At 46.3% G+C, this 14,246-nt stretch overlaps 1 protein-coding gene across 5 annotated transcripts in view; it reads left to right on the forward strand.

Annotated features, from left to right (window-relative positions):
• C18H19orf18 (chromosome 18 C19orf18 homolog) overlaps positions 1 to 14,246 on the forward strand; it is a 28,537-nt gene that overhangs the window by 8,536 nt on the left and 5,755 nt on the right. For 3 of the 5 annotated variants that reach the window (XM_070063382.1, XM_070063381.1, XM_070063380.1), the window contains exons 2-5: positions 2,967 to 3,117; positions 4,315 to 4,410; positions 8,752 to 8,853; positions 13,862 to 13,964. In XM_070063382.1, the coding sequence (XP_069919483.1) occupies positions 3,021 to 3,117; positions 4,315 to 4,410; positions 8,752 to 8,853; positions 13,862 to 13,964 (398 nt within the window). In that variant the 5' untranslated portion in view covers positions 2,967 to 3,020. Of the gene's footprint in view, positions 1 to 2,966; positions 3,118 to 3,854; positions 4,207 to 4,314; positions 4,411 to 8,751; positions 8,854 to 13,861; positions 13,965 to 14,246 lie in introns of those variants that run through there. The other 2 variants (XM_008249002.3, XM_008249000.4) reach the window with 1 other exon arrangement.

Genomic DNA, 14,246 nt, shown 5'->3' on the forward strand with positions numbered 1-14,246 from the left:
AGATGGCCCAAGTCCTAGGGCCCCTGCATCAGTGTGGGAGACCTGGAAGAAGCTCCGGGCTCCTGGCTTCGGATCAGCACAGCTCTGGCTGTTGCAGCCATCTGGGGAGTGAACCAGCGGATGGAAGACACCCCCCCCCCCCGCTTTCTCTCTCTCTGCGCCTCTCGTTCTTTCTGTGTAACTCTGACTTTCAAATACGTATTAAATAAATCTTTAAAAAATGTAAGAGTGGCAAATTCCCTTTCCCACACATTGGAAATATGGTGGCCAGCACTGACAAGGTGGAGCCTACCATCATGTTACAGGGGAAGAACGTGCTGTGTCTGACTGTGGCTACTGGTGTTGTGAGGATGGCAGACAATGAGCTTGTGTACAGCATCTACCTGGCTGTCAACTTCCTGGTGTCACAGCTCAAAAGTAGTTGGCAGGGATAGGGGTTTGACCCAGCTGTTACACGGCTACTTAGGATGCCTGCATTCCATATCAGGGTGCCTGGCTTGAGTCCTGGATCTTCTGTTTCCAATATAGCTTCTTGTTAACGTGCTTCTTAGGTGGCAGCAAATTATGGCTCAAGCACTTGGATCCTTGCCACCCACACAGGAGATAAAGATGGAGTTCCCATGGCTTTGGCCTGGCCTATCCCTGACCATTGTTGGCATTTGGGGAAGTGAATCAGCAGATGGAACCTCTCTATATTTCAAATAAAATAAAAATTTAAAATAAAATGTATGTGGTTCTTAAAAAGTAAGAATTAGCAGAGCATCTGGGAGGGGCAGGTGCCATGGCTCACTTGGCTAATCCTCCGCTTGTGGCACCAGCATCCCATATGGGCGTCAGGTTCTAGTCCCGGTTGCTCCTCTTCCAGTCCAGCTCTCTGCTGTGACCCGGGAGAGCAGTGGAAGATGGCCCAAGTGCTTGGGCCCTGCACTGCATGGGAGACCAGGAGAAGCACCTGGCTCCTGGCTTTGGATCAGCACAGCACGCCGGTCCTAGCAGCCATATTGGGGGTGAACCAATGGAAGGAAGATCTTTCTTTCAGTCTCTCTCTCTCTCACTGACTAACTCTGCCTGTCAAAAAAAAAAAAATGTTTGGGAGCCAGTGCTGTGGCGCAGTGGGTTAACGCCCTGGCCTGAAGCACTGGCACCCCATATGGATGCTCCACTTCCAATCCAGCTCTCTGCTTTAGCTTGGAAAACCAGTTAGAAGATGGCCCAAGTCCTTAGGCCCTTGCACCTGCGTGGGAGACAAGGAAGAAGCTCCTGGCTCCAGCCTTTGCTGCCAGCTGGGGAGTAAAGCTATGGATGGAAGACCTCTCTCTCTCTCTCTGCCTCTCCTCTCTCTGTGTAACTCTGAATTTCAAATAAATAAATAAACCTTTAAAAAATATATACATTAATTAAAAATGTTTGCTTATCCATTTAGAAAAAAATTTGAAAGGTAGCATAACAAAAAGAAAAAGGTCTTCCATTTGCTAGTTCACTCCCAAAATGCCCGAAATAGCCATGGCTGGGTCAAGTCAAAGTCAGGAGCTAAGAACTCCATCCAGTTCTCCCATATGGTGGCAAGGGACTCAGGATTTGAGCCATCATCTCCTGCCTAGCAGGAAGCTGGACCAGAAGTGTGGAATAGCTGGGACTTGAACCACAAACTCCAATACAGGATGGGGGGTAGGGAAGTCCCAAGCACCAACTTAACCCACTGTGCTACAATATCCACCCCATTTAAAAATGATTATTTATTTAAAGACAGAATGACAGAGAAAGAGAGGGAGAGACATTATCCATTCTATGATTCACTCTTAAATGTCCACAACAGCCAGGGTTGGGCTAAGTCAAATTCAGGCACTCAGTCTGGATCTCCCATATGGACTGCATGGACCCAAGAACTGGAGCCATCATCTGCTACCTCCCGGGCCCATTATCAGGAAACTGAACTTGAACCAGCACTCTGAAAGAGATGCAAGTGTTACAAGAAGTGACTTAACCTATTCTGCCAAAAAGCCAGCCCTCACCTGGGCTTAATCAAACCCCAGTGCCTGTATTAAGGCACATCCTAATAAACCCTATGCCATCAAAAAGACAAGAAAAAACGAGAGGAGGGTGGAACACACACACAGAACCAGGGTCATCTTTAGGCATACTCACAGGAGAAATACAAGGTTGAGGTCTATGGTGTTTGAGTAAAGCCAGAGGCCGGCTATCTTCCACTACATGAGCATTTCTGGAGGGTCCTGGCCTTGCCACTGTGCAAAATGTATGAGCATCTTGGCCGGCGCCGCGGCTCACTAGGCTAATCCTCCGCCCTGCGGCGCCGGCACACCAGGTTCTAGTCCCGGTAGGGGCGCCGGATTCTGTCCCGGTTGCCCCTCTTCCAGGCCAGCTCTCTGCTGTGGCCAGGGAGTGCAGTGGAGGATGGCCCAAGTCCTTGGGCCCTGTACCCGCATGGGAGACCAGGAAAAGCACCTGGCTCCTGGCTTTGGATCAGCGCAATGCGCTGGCCACATCGCGCCGGCCGCGGCGGCCATTGGAGGGTGAACCAATAGCAAAAAGGAAGACCTTTCTCTGTCTCTCTCTCTCACACTATCCATTCTGCCTGTCAAAAAAAAAAAAAAAAATGTATGAGCATCTGAAGAGCTCCTGATCTATTGTGATTGGTAACGTGAGAACTAGAGATGGAAGAAGGACTAGAGACAAAGGCTGGAGACCTTCTGCATGCCATCTGCTTTTCAATCCATTTCCACATCTCGAGATGATAAAGTTAGTCTCCTTTACAGAAACTTGGAGGCAGCCATTTGGGTCTAGGTTTCTGAAGTCCCCAGAGGGTTGCTTTACTGTAAATACTGACACTTTCTTATGTTAAACAAAACTAATATTTATTGTCTTTTTTTTAGCTTTGTGTGGATTGCATTATTTAATCGTCACTAAGACCCTATGACGTGGGTGACATTTCTTCCTTGCATTTTCAGATGAGAAAATGTTACCAAAATTCCCATCCTTGTCACTGCTGCTGAATCAGAATAATGAGGACGAGATCTGAGGGTGAAGGAACGAGAGAGAATAACCAGTGGATGAGGATGGCAGCACTGTCTGGGGTCTCAATACATACTGTCCCACTCAGTGAGTATGGGCGGGGCTTTTAAGGAGTGCAAAGGCGGGGTTGGGCTGCAGAGAACACGACTGTGGGCAGTCAGGTGCTGAAGCCTCCTGTGGGTCTGATAGTGTTTCATCAGCCTCAGACTTCAGTGCAGTTCCTTGAGAACCTTGCTTGGTGGCCTGACTGTATGGTGAGGAGAGCGCCTATGCTCTGTACTGCGAAGCGGCTGCATGATGTTGTTTGGCTGGGGCCTGAAAGAGGCAAGGTGGTAAGGTTTCAGTGTTTCATTAACCAGGATGAAGCCCGCTCAGCCTAGAGTCCGCTTCCTGTGCCCTTGACTATTCCCGGGCCTGTTCAGGGTGCTCCAGTGGATCCACCCTCCGCTCGTGCTGGCTGGGGGGCCGGGCTACTTTGCAACTTCAGCTGGCTTCCCGAGTCGGTGTCTGCCCGCACTGTTTGCTTGCGCAGACACTCTAGTTAGTCACAAGCCCAGCAGCTAGCTGGCTTTTGTTCCCGAGAATATGAAAAGGAAATGAAAGACGTGCATTACACGGTTACAGAAGCTGGTGCCATCTGATCAAGCTCAGAGTCTGGGACACAGAGGCTGGGGCTGGAATCCTGGCGCTTGGAGCCCTGCTCCCCAAGTCTAACTCTGCTGTCTTCTCCGCTGGCTTTTATGCTGTCGTGCCGAGTAATTAGTTACTTTCCGCATCCTCTCTACTCCATCCAGGCTCTGAAGGCAGGGACCTGGTCTCCTTCCCATCTGTGCCCACACACTTAGCCCCACCCCCCCCCCCAGTCATGCTGGGTCCATGGCTGAATTCCGTGTTGCCAGAGCGACAGGACCTGACCTCACACTGGCAGCTCCAGTCAGGCCCCAGAGGTTCTGCAAGGAGCAGAGCTTCCTAGTTCCTGGAGTAAATAGAGGGCGGAGAGGCGGGGCTGCAGCTAAGCGTTTCCTTCCGTTCACATGACAGCCAATTTTAGAACGATGGGCAAGATTCAAAGCTCTTTCACTTTTTTGTTTTTGTTTTTAATGGAATGCCCCCTACATGTATGCTTGTTTTATGCCAATGGGTTCCAATCAGTTGAAAAAACAACAGAATTACCAGGTAACTTCAACAATTGGTCTTACTTGTCTCAGGGAATTAAAACGCTGTTTCAGGGGACATAAAGAGAGCACAGGTAGTTACTTCACTGCTACCACTTTTCTTTTTAAGGCCAAAACCCACCACAAACACCCATCCCTGTCAACAAACAATTCAAACCGAACTATGGAATAATCCGAACGCCTAGGACTCTCCCAAGACCCACAGGTAAGTCCTCGTATTGTTCTTTCAGTGAAATGAGAATTTACAGTCTGAGGTCTTTTTATCTGCTGTTTGAATGTGTCTTGTGTATTTGTTAGCATATTTACAAAACAAATAATTAGATCAGCTGAAAATTAAACCCCGTGTTCTTCAGCTCTATAAATTGCTTTCCCTTTAGGGTTTGCCTCTTTCTTCTCCTTTAGTTCACTTTAATCAGTGCAGCTGAAAACCTTGACCCTGCTCGGACCATGTGGCTTTTCGGTGCACATGTTCTGGTGGTGGAGCTCGCAAGTCCAGAGGCAGATGCAGCCTGGGCATTCTTCCTAGGCGCCTGTCCGTCTTCTGTGCTTTGCTTCTCAGTTTGAGTGTTGGAACCAGCCTCTGCATCCTCAGATGGGGCAGTGCGGCTTTGTGGTGAGTCCTCTCAGCCGCACACCAGGGAAAGGCTATCCCGTGATAGACAGCGTCTGATTTCTCCTGATGAAGGGCAGCGCTGCTGCCCGCCGCCTGCGCTGAGTCCCTGCTCTGATGAGAGCATGGCTGCTTCAGCCCCAGTCTCTCCTGACGCAGTCTGGGGGAGCTTTCCTGACTCTGTGGCTGCAAAAGTAAACCAGAAACCAGATGTATTTATGTTCTTAAAGGTTCACACCAAGACGCACTTAGCTTCGAGCTTTTGCAAAATAAATCTTCTATTTCTTTTTTATCATTTATTTTATTTGAAGGAGTTACATAGAGAAGGAGAGGCAGAGAGAGAGGAGAGAGAGGGAGAGAGAGAGAGAGAAGTGTTCCATCCGCTGGTTCACTCCTCAGTTGGCCACAATGGCTGGAGCTGCACTGATTTGAAGCCAGGAGGCAGGAGTCTCTTCCAGGTCTCCCACATGGGTGCAGGAGCCCAAGGACTTGGGCCATCTTCCACTGCTTTCCCAGGCCATAGCAGAGAGCTGGATTGGAAGTGGAGCAGCAAGGACTTGAATTGGCACCCATACGTGATGCTGGCACTGCAGGCGGTGGCCTTACCTGCTACGCCACAGTGTCGGCCCATCATCTATTTCTAGTAAAGCTGTTGGGATCCATTTACTAAAACATCTGCCATCTTGTATATTTGGATTCTGTGGGTCAGGTTGTCTTGAATTATATCAAGTTATTTTTTGAATTTTCCTGGATCTATTTTAAACTTCTCTCTTTTTGATCCCTTGCAACGACCTTCTAGTTGGAAGATCTACTCAGTTCACAAAATTCCTGGGAACAAGAAGTCAGTCAAAGGATCTGAGAAGCTAGTGGGATCCATGGACATTGCCAGAACTCTTGTGTCGGGTTCCAGAGGGTGGTCACGGATAGTCTGCGTCTCATCTTTGACAAATTAGAGATGGGGCCCCCTCAAGGCAGTTGGATCAGTGACGCCACCTGGGGCAGATTGGAAAGCAGCCCAGCGGCAGGGGCAAACATCTCATACCACGAAGCCCTGACTGAACTTGAGGTCCCTTTGAGTAGCACACAGCATGCCCGGTCACTCACAACAGCCTTGTCTTTCTAGCATATTCTCCTCTCCCAGAATCCCCTAGACACCACTTGACTCTGCATCCTCCATATGTCTGCTGCCCCCCCCCCCCACCTCTCATCTCCCTCCTCCCTCCTCCCTTCTCATTCTCTGCACATTTGCTAAGCGCCTACTAGGAGTCAACCGCTGTGAGTCAGCCCTCCTCCATCCCCGTTGTGATTAAGAAAACAAAATCACCCAGATTTTTGTCTTAATCAGATACACATATTCCACGCAGAGAAGTCACCACAGTGAGGAGGAGCGTGGGTGCTCACAGGCCCCAGGCCCAGGGCCACACTGGGAAGCACTGGGGTTGTTCGGGAGGCAAGGGGAGCAGAGAATGAGGGAAAAGCCTCTGTTAAAGGCAAGGGGAGCAGGGCAGTCAGGCTTCTGATCAAACAGGCCGAACAATTTGATTGCCAGGGGCCTGGCCCTGGAGACCTTAGGGCTGGTGGGTGGTTGCCTGCAGGATTAAGGGCTCTGGATTGGCTAGACTGCATATGATAGCATACTCCTAAGGTGAGCATTTTGGGTTGTTTTTAAAAGATTTATTTAGTTAGTTGAAAGAGTTACAAAGAGAGAGGCAGAGAGATCTCCTAGCCAGCCGGTTCACTCCCCAGATGGCTGCACCAGCCAAGGCTGGGCCGGGTTGAAGCTAGGAGCCAGGAGGTTCATCCAGGTCTCCCACATGCGTGGCAAGGATCCAAGCACTTGGACGATCTTCCACTGCTTCTCCCAGGCCATTAGCAGGGAGCTGATCAGAAATGGAGTGGCCAGGGCTCTAAGCAGCGTCCATATGGGATGCAGCAGTGGCCTTACTGGCTGTGGCACAGGGCTGGCCCCACCAGGTGTTTTGCTACCTTTAGAAACTAGCTAGTCCTGGGAGAGATAGACTCTTCAGGGACAGTAGGGCCAGAGCTGTCAAAGTGTTAGGAAATACAATCAAAGCTGTGATTGGTAAATCATCTATCCCGAGCATGTTCCTAACCTTCCGAAAGCTCACTTGCCCGTTCACACAGTCAACGCCGAAGCTGGAGCTGGAGTCCTGGCCAGGCATCAGGAGGCTTGCACTGCGGTTCTTCCTTTGACACCAGCTCGCACTAGAGGCTCGGGTTCCAGCTGTAGGCTCTGGCGTGGAGACGGATGCAGGCATGTACGTAGTTAGATCTCGGGAAGACACCAGTTTTCTCTAAGCCTTTAGCTCTTGATGATATGGAAAGATGCACATCTCACTCATAATGAAAAATGTTCATTGCAGCTACCCCATAATTCCTGTTTTCAAGTATCAGGTTGAAAGCCAAATATTTCATAATGTTTCTGCTGGCCTCTTTATTTTTTTAAAGAGTATTTATTTGAAAGTCAGAGTTACACAGAAAGAGGAGAGGCAGGGAGAGGGAGAGAAGTCTTCCATCTGATGGTTTACTCCCCAATTGGCCACAACGGCCGGCTGTGCTGATCTGAAGCCAGGAACCAGGATCTTCTTCTGGGCCTCCCACGCAGGTGCAGAGGCCCAAGGACTTGGGCCATCTTCTACTGCTTTCCCAGGCCATAGCAGAGAGCTGGATGGGAAGTGGAGCAGCCAGGTCTCGAACCCGATTGCATATGGGGTGGCCGACACTTCAGGCCAGGGCGTTAACGTGCTGCCCTACAGTGCCGGCCCCTCTGCTGGCCTCTTGATCTGGGTCTTCGCAGCCTCTGGAACTGTAAGGAATAAGTTTCTGTTGTTTATAAGCTGCCAAGTGTAGCATTTTGTTGTAGTAGCCCAAAGAGACTCATGTTGTCTTATCACAATTTACTATCTCATTTCTATTCTCATGCAAACATGCTGTCAATTTTCCTGTCTTAGAAAACAACATGTCTGGACTGTGTAGCAAGTTAAGCTTCTGTCTGCTAGCATCCCAGATGGGCACTGGTTCGAGACCCAGCTGCTGCACTTCTGATCCAGCTCTCTGCTAATGCACCTGGAAAAGCAGTGGAAGATAGCCCAAGTCCCTGGGCCCCTGCACCCACGTGGGAGACCTGGAAGAACTCCTGGCTCCTGGCTTTGACCTGGCACAGCCATGGCAGTCATTTGGGGAGTGAACCAACAGATGGAAGATCTCTGTCTTTTGAATAAATAAATAAATAAAAGTATTAACAAATGAAAGAAAACAAAAAACAAAATGGCTGACTTGACTCCTCAACACCACTTCCACCTCCAGGAGCTGCGTTTGTTTCTCTTATCAAAAAAAGCTTCTCAAAGAGATTTCCAAACCTCACTGTCTCCAATTCCTGTCCTCCGGTTCTCTCTTGAGCCCCCAGTCTGAGTCAGGTGCATCCCTGCCACACAGCCTGTGTCTGCAGCAGCCTCCCATGGCTGTCCAGTGGTCAGTTCTCAGTTCTCATCATAGCTGGTTCTTCATAGTCTGTTGCCCATATTTTTTTCTCTTTCACAGTATTTCGTTTTGAAAATTTGAAAACATGCAAAAAAGTTGACAGAACTGTAGAGTGAACATCCACAGTCTACAAGAACTCTCCCAGCTTTCTCGTAGTCCAAGGTATTTTTGTCACATGAAGCTCAGGTTCCACTGAGATGTGAACCTTGGCATTATTCTCTGCGTCAGCTGAGCTCTTCGTCCTGTGTCAGTGACGGGACAGAAAGTGAGGAAGACCCAATGTGGGACAAGGAGCAGCCACCTCAGTCTGGCGGATTTGTTTTTGTTTTGTATTTATTTTTAATCTAAGTGCCTGAGTAATCCAATTGCTCTTCTGTTCAATTTGTACAAACAGTAATGCTGTGGGTTTATTTATTTATTTATTTTTATTTTTAGTTTCAGGTCTAGCAAAGAAGACTGATACACCAGAGCCTACAAAGAACAACTATGGTTTTATGGCACATTCTTTAGCCCTAAGAAGTGACACTTGGAATACAGGTCCATGGAATTGCATTCGGAATTGCCCTGTGATACCCTTCCATGACAGCACCGCACAACAGGAGCCCACCATGCCCCTCTCGAGTCGTGAGAACAGGCCACGTCCCTCAGGCACATGGATGGCAGGCATTGCTGTTCTGGGTCAGGGGCCTGGGATCCCTCAGAGCAAAGAGAGAACTTTGGCCAAGGACATGGTGGACAAACAAGGGAGTCAGGGATTGTTGGGGATTCAAATTATGTTTGTTCACACGGGCTGTGCGATCTAGACTCAGGGGTTTTTTAAAGATTTATTTTTTTTTAAAGATTTTATTTGAGAAGTAGAGTTACAGACAGTGAGAGGGAGAGATAGAGAGAAAGGTCTTAAGTTACAGAGGAAGAGAAGGAGAGGCAGAGAGAGAGAGAGAGAGAGGTCTTCCATCCGTTGGTTCACTCCCCAAATGGCCACAAAGGCTGGAGCTGAGCCAATCCAAAGCGAGGAGTCAGGAGCTTCTTCTGGGTCTCCCATGTGGGTGTGAGGGCCCAAGGATTTGGGCCATCTTCTACTGCTTTCTTGGGGGCATAGCAGAGCTGGATTGGAAGTGGAGCAGCCGGGATTTGAACCGGTGACCATATTGGATGCTGGCACTGCAGGCGGTGGCTTTACCTGCTATGCCATAGTGCTGGCCTCTAGACTCAGTATTTTTTTTTTTTAATTTTTTTTTTATTTTTTTTTAAACTTTTATTTAATGAATATAAATTTCCAAAGTACAGCTTATGGATTACAATGGCTTCCCCCCCATAACGTCCCTCCCACCTGCAACCCTTCCCTTTCCCACTCCCTTTCCCCTTCCATTCACATCAAGATTCATTTTCGATTCTCTTTATGTACAGAAGATCAGTTTAGCATACATTAAGTAAAGATTTCAACAGTTTACTCCCACACAGAAACATAAAGTGAAAAATACTATTTGAGTACTAGTTATAGCATTAAATCTCAATGTACAACCCACTAAGGACAAAGATCCTACATGAGGAGTAAGTACACAGTGACTCCTGTTGTTGACTTAACAAATTAACACTCTTGTTTATGGCATCAGTAATCACCCTAGGCTCTTGTCATGAGTTTCCAAGGCTATGGAAGCCCCCTGAGTTCACTGACTCTGATCATATTTAGACAAGGCCATGGTCAAAGTGGAAGTTCTCTCCTCCCTTCAGAGAAAGGTACCTCCTTCTTTGATGACCCGTTCTTTCCACTGGGATCTCACTCGTGGAGATCTTTCATTTTTTTTCCCCAGAGTGTCTTGGCTTTCCATGCCTGAAATACTCTCATGGGCTTTTCAGCTTGATCCGCATGCCTTAAGGGCTGATTCTGAGGCCAGAGTGCTGTTTAGGACATCTGCCATTCTATGGGTCTGCTGTGTATCTCACTTCCCATGTTGGATCATTCTCTCCATTTTTGATTCTATCAGCTAGTATTTGCAGACACTATTCTTGTTTATGTGATCCCTTTGGTTCTTAGTCCTATCATTATGATCAATTGTGCACAGAAATTGATCACTGGGACTAGTGAGATGGCATTGGTACATGCCACCTTGATGGGATTGAATTGGAATCTCCTGGTATGTTTCTAACTCTACCGTTTGAGGTAAGTCAGCTTGAGCATGTCCCGAATTGCACATCTCTTCTAATGAAGAACTGGATTAAGGATTCCTCTGGGTTGCCTTTAGAAATCTCTTTTTTTTTTAATAATAGGTAAAATCCAACAATTTTATGTAGTACAAGCAAGTGGTATTTATCCCACGTAAGCAAGGCTGTCAGCATTTTAAAAAATCAATAAATTGGACATACTACACAAACTGCAAAAATGTTAAATGATTACATCAACTTTTGTAGAAGATATTTGGCATAAAAAAACTGAGCAAACAAGAAACAGAAGAGAAATTCCTCATCTAGATAAAGAATATCTACCAAAACCAGCTTTAATAGTGAAATTGGACAGTTTTCCCTTAAGTTGGGGAAAGGCGGAAGTGTCTTTTTCTCACCACTACTTTTCAATATTATGGTGGAATTACTAGACAGTGCAGTAACACAAAGAAAGGATACAAAATGCATACATATTGGGAAGGAAGACATAAAACTGCTAGCAAATGTCATTATTGCATGTATAGAAAATTCAAAAGTACATCATAAGTACCCCTGGAACAATGTTAGTGTAGCAAAGTGGCGAATTACATGTACAATTTGATTGTTGTTCCATGTATGGGTAAGAGCTAGGATTTGAAATTTGAAAACAAAATTAAGCATCATTTAAAATTGCATCAGGTTAAAAAGCAAATCCCAATCGGTGTTTTTTAACTGGACAGTTCAGGCCATTAACGTTCAATGTGACTAATGAAAAGTGGTAACTTTGCCCTGCCATTTGCCAAAGATAAGTTCTAATATATGCTTTGAATTCCCTGTGATCTTTTGCTGTGAGGTTTCCTTCCTTTATCTTCTTTCATACTGATGACCGTGTTTCTGTGTTTCTGTGTGTAACACATCTTTAAGCATCTGTTGCAGGGCTGGACGAGTGGCGACAAATTCTTTCAATTTCTGTTTGTTATGAAACGTCTTTATTTCACCTTCATTCACAAATGATAGCTTTGCAGGATATAATATTCTGGGCTGGCAGTTTTTCTCTCTTAGTACCTGGGCTATATCTCGCCATTCCCTTCTAGCTTGTAGAGTTTCTGATGAGAAGTCAGCAGTGAGTCTGATTGGCGATCCTCTGAAAGTAATCTGACGTTTCTCTCTTGCACATTTTAGGATCTTTTCTTTATGTTTCACTGTGGAGAGTTTAATTACAACGTGTCGTGGTGAGGATCTCTTTTGGTCGTGTTTATTAGGGGTTCTGTGAGCTTCCTGTACTAGGATTTCTCTGTCCTTCTCCAAACCTGGGAAATTTTCTGCTAATATCTCACTAAAAAGGCCTTCTAATCCGTTCTCCCTCTCCATGCCTTCAGGAACTCCTAGAACCCGAATGTTGGGTTTTTTAATAGTATCCTGAAGATTCCTGACAATATGTTTTAGATTTCTAATTTCCTCTTCTTTTCTTTGATCTGACTGTATCCTTTCCTGTTCTCTCTCTTCTAAGTCCGATATTCTCTCTTCTGCTTCACCCATTCTGTTTGTAAGGCTCTCTATTGTGTTTTTCATTTGATCTATTGAATTCTTCACTTCAGTCACTATCACAGTTTCCTGTTGTACTAATTGTTTCGTTTCATTTTGATTCCTCCTTAATATTTCATTTTCACGAGAGAGATTTTCTATCTTGTCCATTAAGGCTTTATGTAGTTCAAGAATTTGTTTTTGAGAACTTCTTAATGTTCTTATCAATTTTTTGAGATCTGCTTCTTGCATTTCTTCTATGTCATCATCTTCATAATCTTGAATTGGGGTGTCTTTTTCATTTGAGGGCGTCATGGTGACTTCCTTGTTTTTATTACCTTGGTTTTTGCGTTTGTTATTTGGCATATTGGAGATATTTGGTTTCTTCACTGTGGTGCTTTTTCTTGTTATACTATGACTCTAGATTAAGTGGACTATCTGTTTTTGATGGAGCCTTAGGGCTTGAGATGGGTGTGGCCTGAGAGCTCTGTTTGGTGTCCCAAAGGTGACACTCCCAGGTTAGGAATGGTAAATCTCTCTCTCTCTCTCTTTCTTTTTTTGATTCAAAAGGGAAGTAATTCCGCACAGCTGAACGAAGTTGGAGGTAGTTAGCAGGCAAATGATATACCCACAGGAGCCAGAGATTGGAAGCTCTTTCCCAAGGACCACACAGGGAATCTGTTTGGCCCTCAGAGTGGGTTCAAATTCTCCTTCAGTCTCCCACTGGGTTGCCAAAGTTACGGAATTGTAGCGTCTCTGGAGAGTACTCAGGTGAATTCCGTGAGTTCTCTCCCCCACCGTCTCTTTTTTCACAGTCTCAGTTCAGTAGCACCACAAATTTACTAGGTCCTAATCTCCTGTTAATTAGCCCCGCCCAGAGTCAGGGTTTTCTGCTAGGCTCAGGGCCAGTGCAGACCTGAGGTCGCTCTGCTTATGACATATGTCCAAGATGGCGCCTGCTCTTTGTCTTGCTCGCCCTTGAGAGGTGAGCAGAGAGAGAGAAACCCGTGTCCGTATCAGTCACTTTTTTTTTTTTTTCTCTCTCTCTCTAGCCTGGTGAACTTTTCCCCCACTGGGGTCGTTCCCTCTAGTCTCTCTCCGCTTGCCTGCCGGTGTCTCGGGCTATTGAGGTTCGGCTCACCTTGCGTTCCAGCGCTGGTGTGTTGAGTCTGCCGCTGGTGTCCCGAACTGTGGGCTCCCACGCTCTCCACACAGGTCCGCTGTGAATCACGCGTTCTGGAAGAGTTTCTTCTGCTGTTTCCTCCCCTACTCTTCCTTGAACCTGCAGTATCTCCACTTTTATTAAACTATCTCTCCCCGGACTATCAGTGTGCTCCCTTCCTATTCCGCCATCTTGCCTCTGATAGACTCAGTATTTTTTAAAATTAAGAATGCCGTTTTTTTTTTTTTCTTTTTTGACAGGCAGAGTGGACAGTGAGAGAGAGAGACAGAGAGAAAGGTCTTCCTTTTGCCGTTGGTTCACCCTCCAATGGCCACCACGGCTGGTGCGCTGTGGCTGGCGCACCGCGCTGATCCGATGGCAGGAGCCAGGTACTTATCCTGGTCTCCCAAGGGGTGCAGGGCCCAAGGACTTGGGCCATCCTCCACTGCACTCCCTGGCCACAGCAGAGAGCTGGCCTGGAAGAGGGGCAACCGGGACAGAATCTGGCGCCCTGACCGGGACTAGAACCCGGTGTGCCGGTGCCGCAAGGCGGAGGATTAGCCTAGTGAGCCGCGGCGCTGGCTAAGAATGCCATTTTAAAGGTATTTCTGATTTCGTCTCCTATTCCCCTTTATAATAACAACATGATTAACAAATGTGTTAACTAAGATTCACAGCTAAATTGAAATTTTTTAGAAGTTCTTTTCTATCCATTTTTAGCAATAATTCCACATAGACCTGCTCTTGTTCAAGTCATTTTAATTGCATGTATAGCCTTCGGCATTGCTGTGACGTGTGGGATTGCAATCTCCTATGTGATATAGTAAGTGTGTGATAAATAACATCCACTATCCTTAGATAAGACATGACAAATTAGCAAGGTTATTATTGAGTGCCAAAGATGATGATTATATCAGATAATGATGATGATAATTCTTATAATCATGAAATCATTTCCTTATAAATTTGTAGACCACTTTTTCAAAATGTGGATTGTACTTATGTTAGGGGATGATATAAATGAAAAAGGGACAATATAATTTAGCAAAATAGAAAATATTGGAGTACTTTAAATGTATTAAACTAAAGGTTGATTTTTAAGCCT

Source organism: Oryctolagus cuniculus, chromosome 18 (genome assembly GCF_964237555.1).
Source record: "Oryctolagus cuniculus chromosome 18, mOryCun1.1, whole genome shotgun sequence".
Taxonomy (NCBI): Eukaryota; Metazoa; Chordata; class Mammalia; order Lagomorpha; family Leporidae; genus Oryctolagus; species Oryctolagus cuniculus.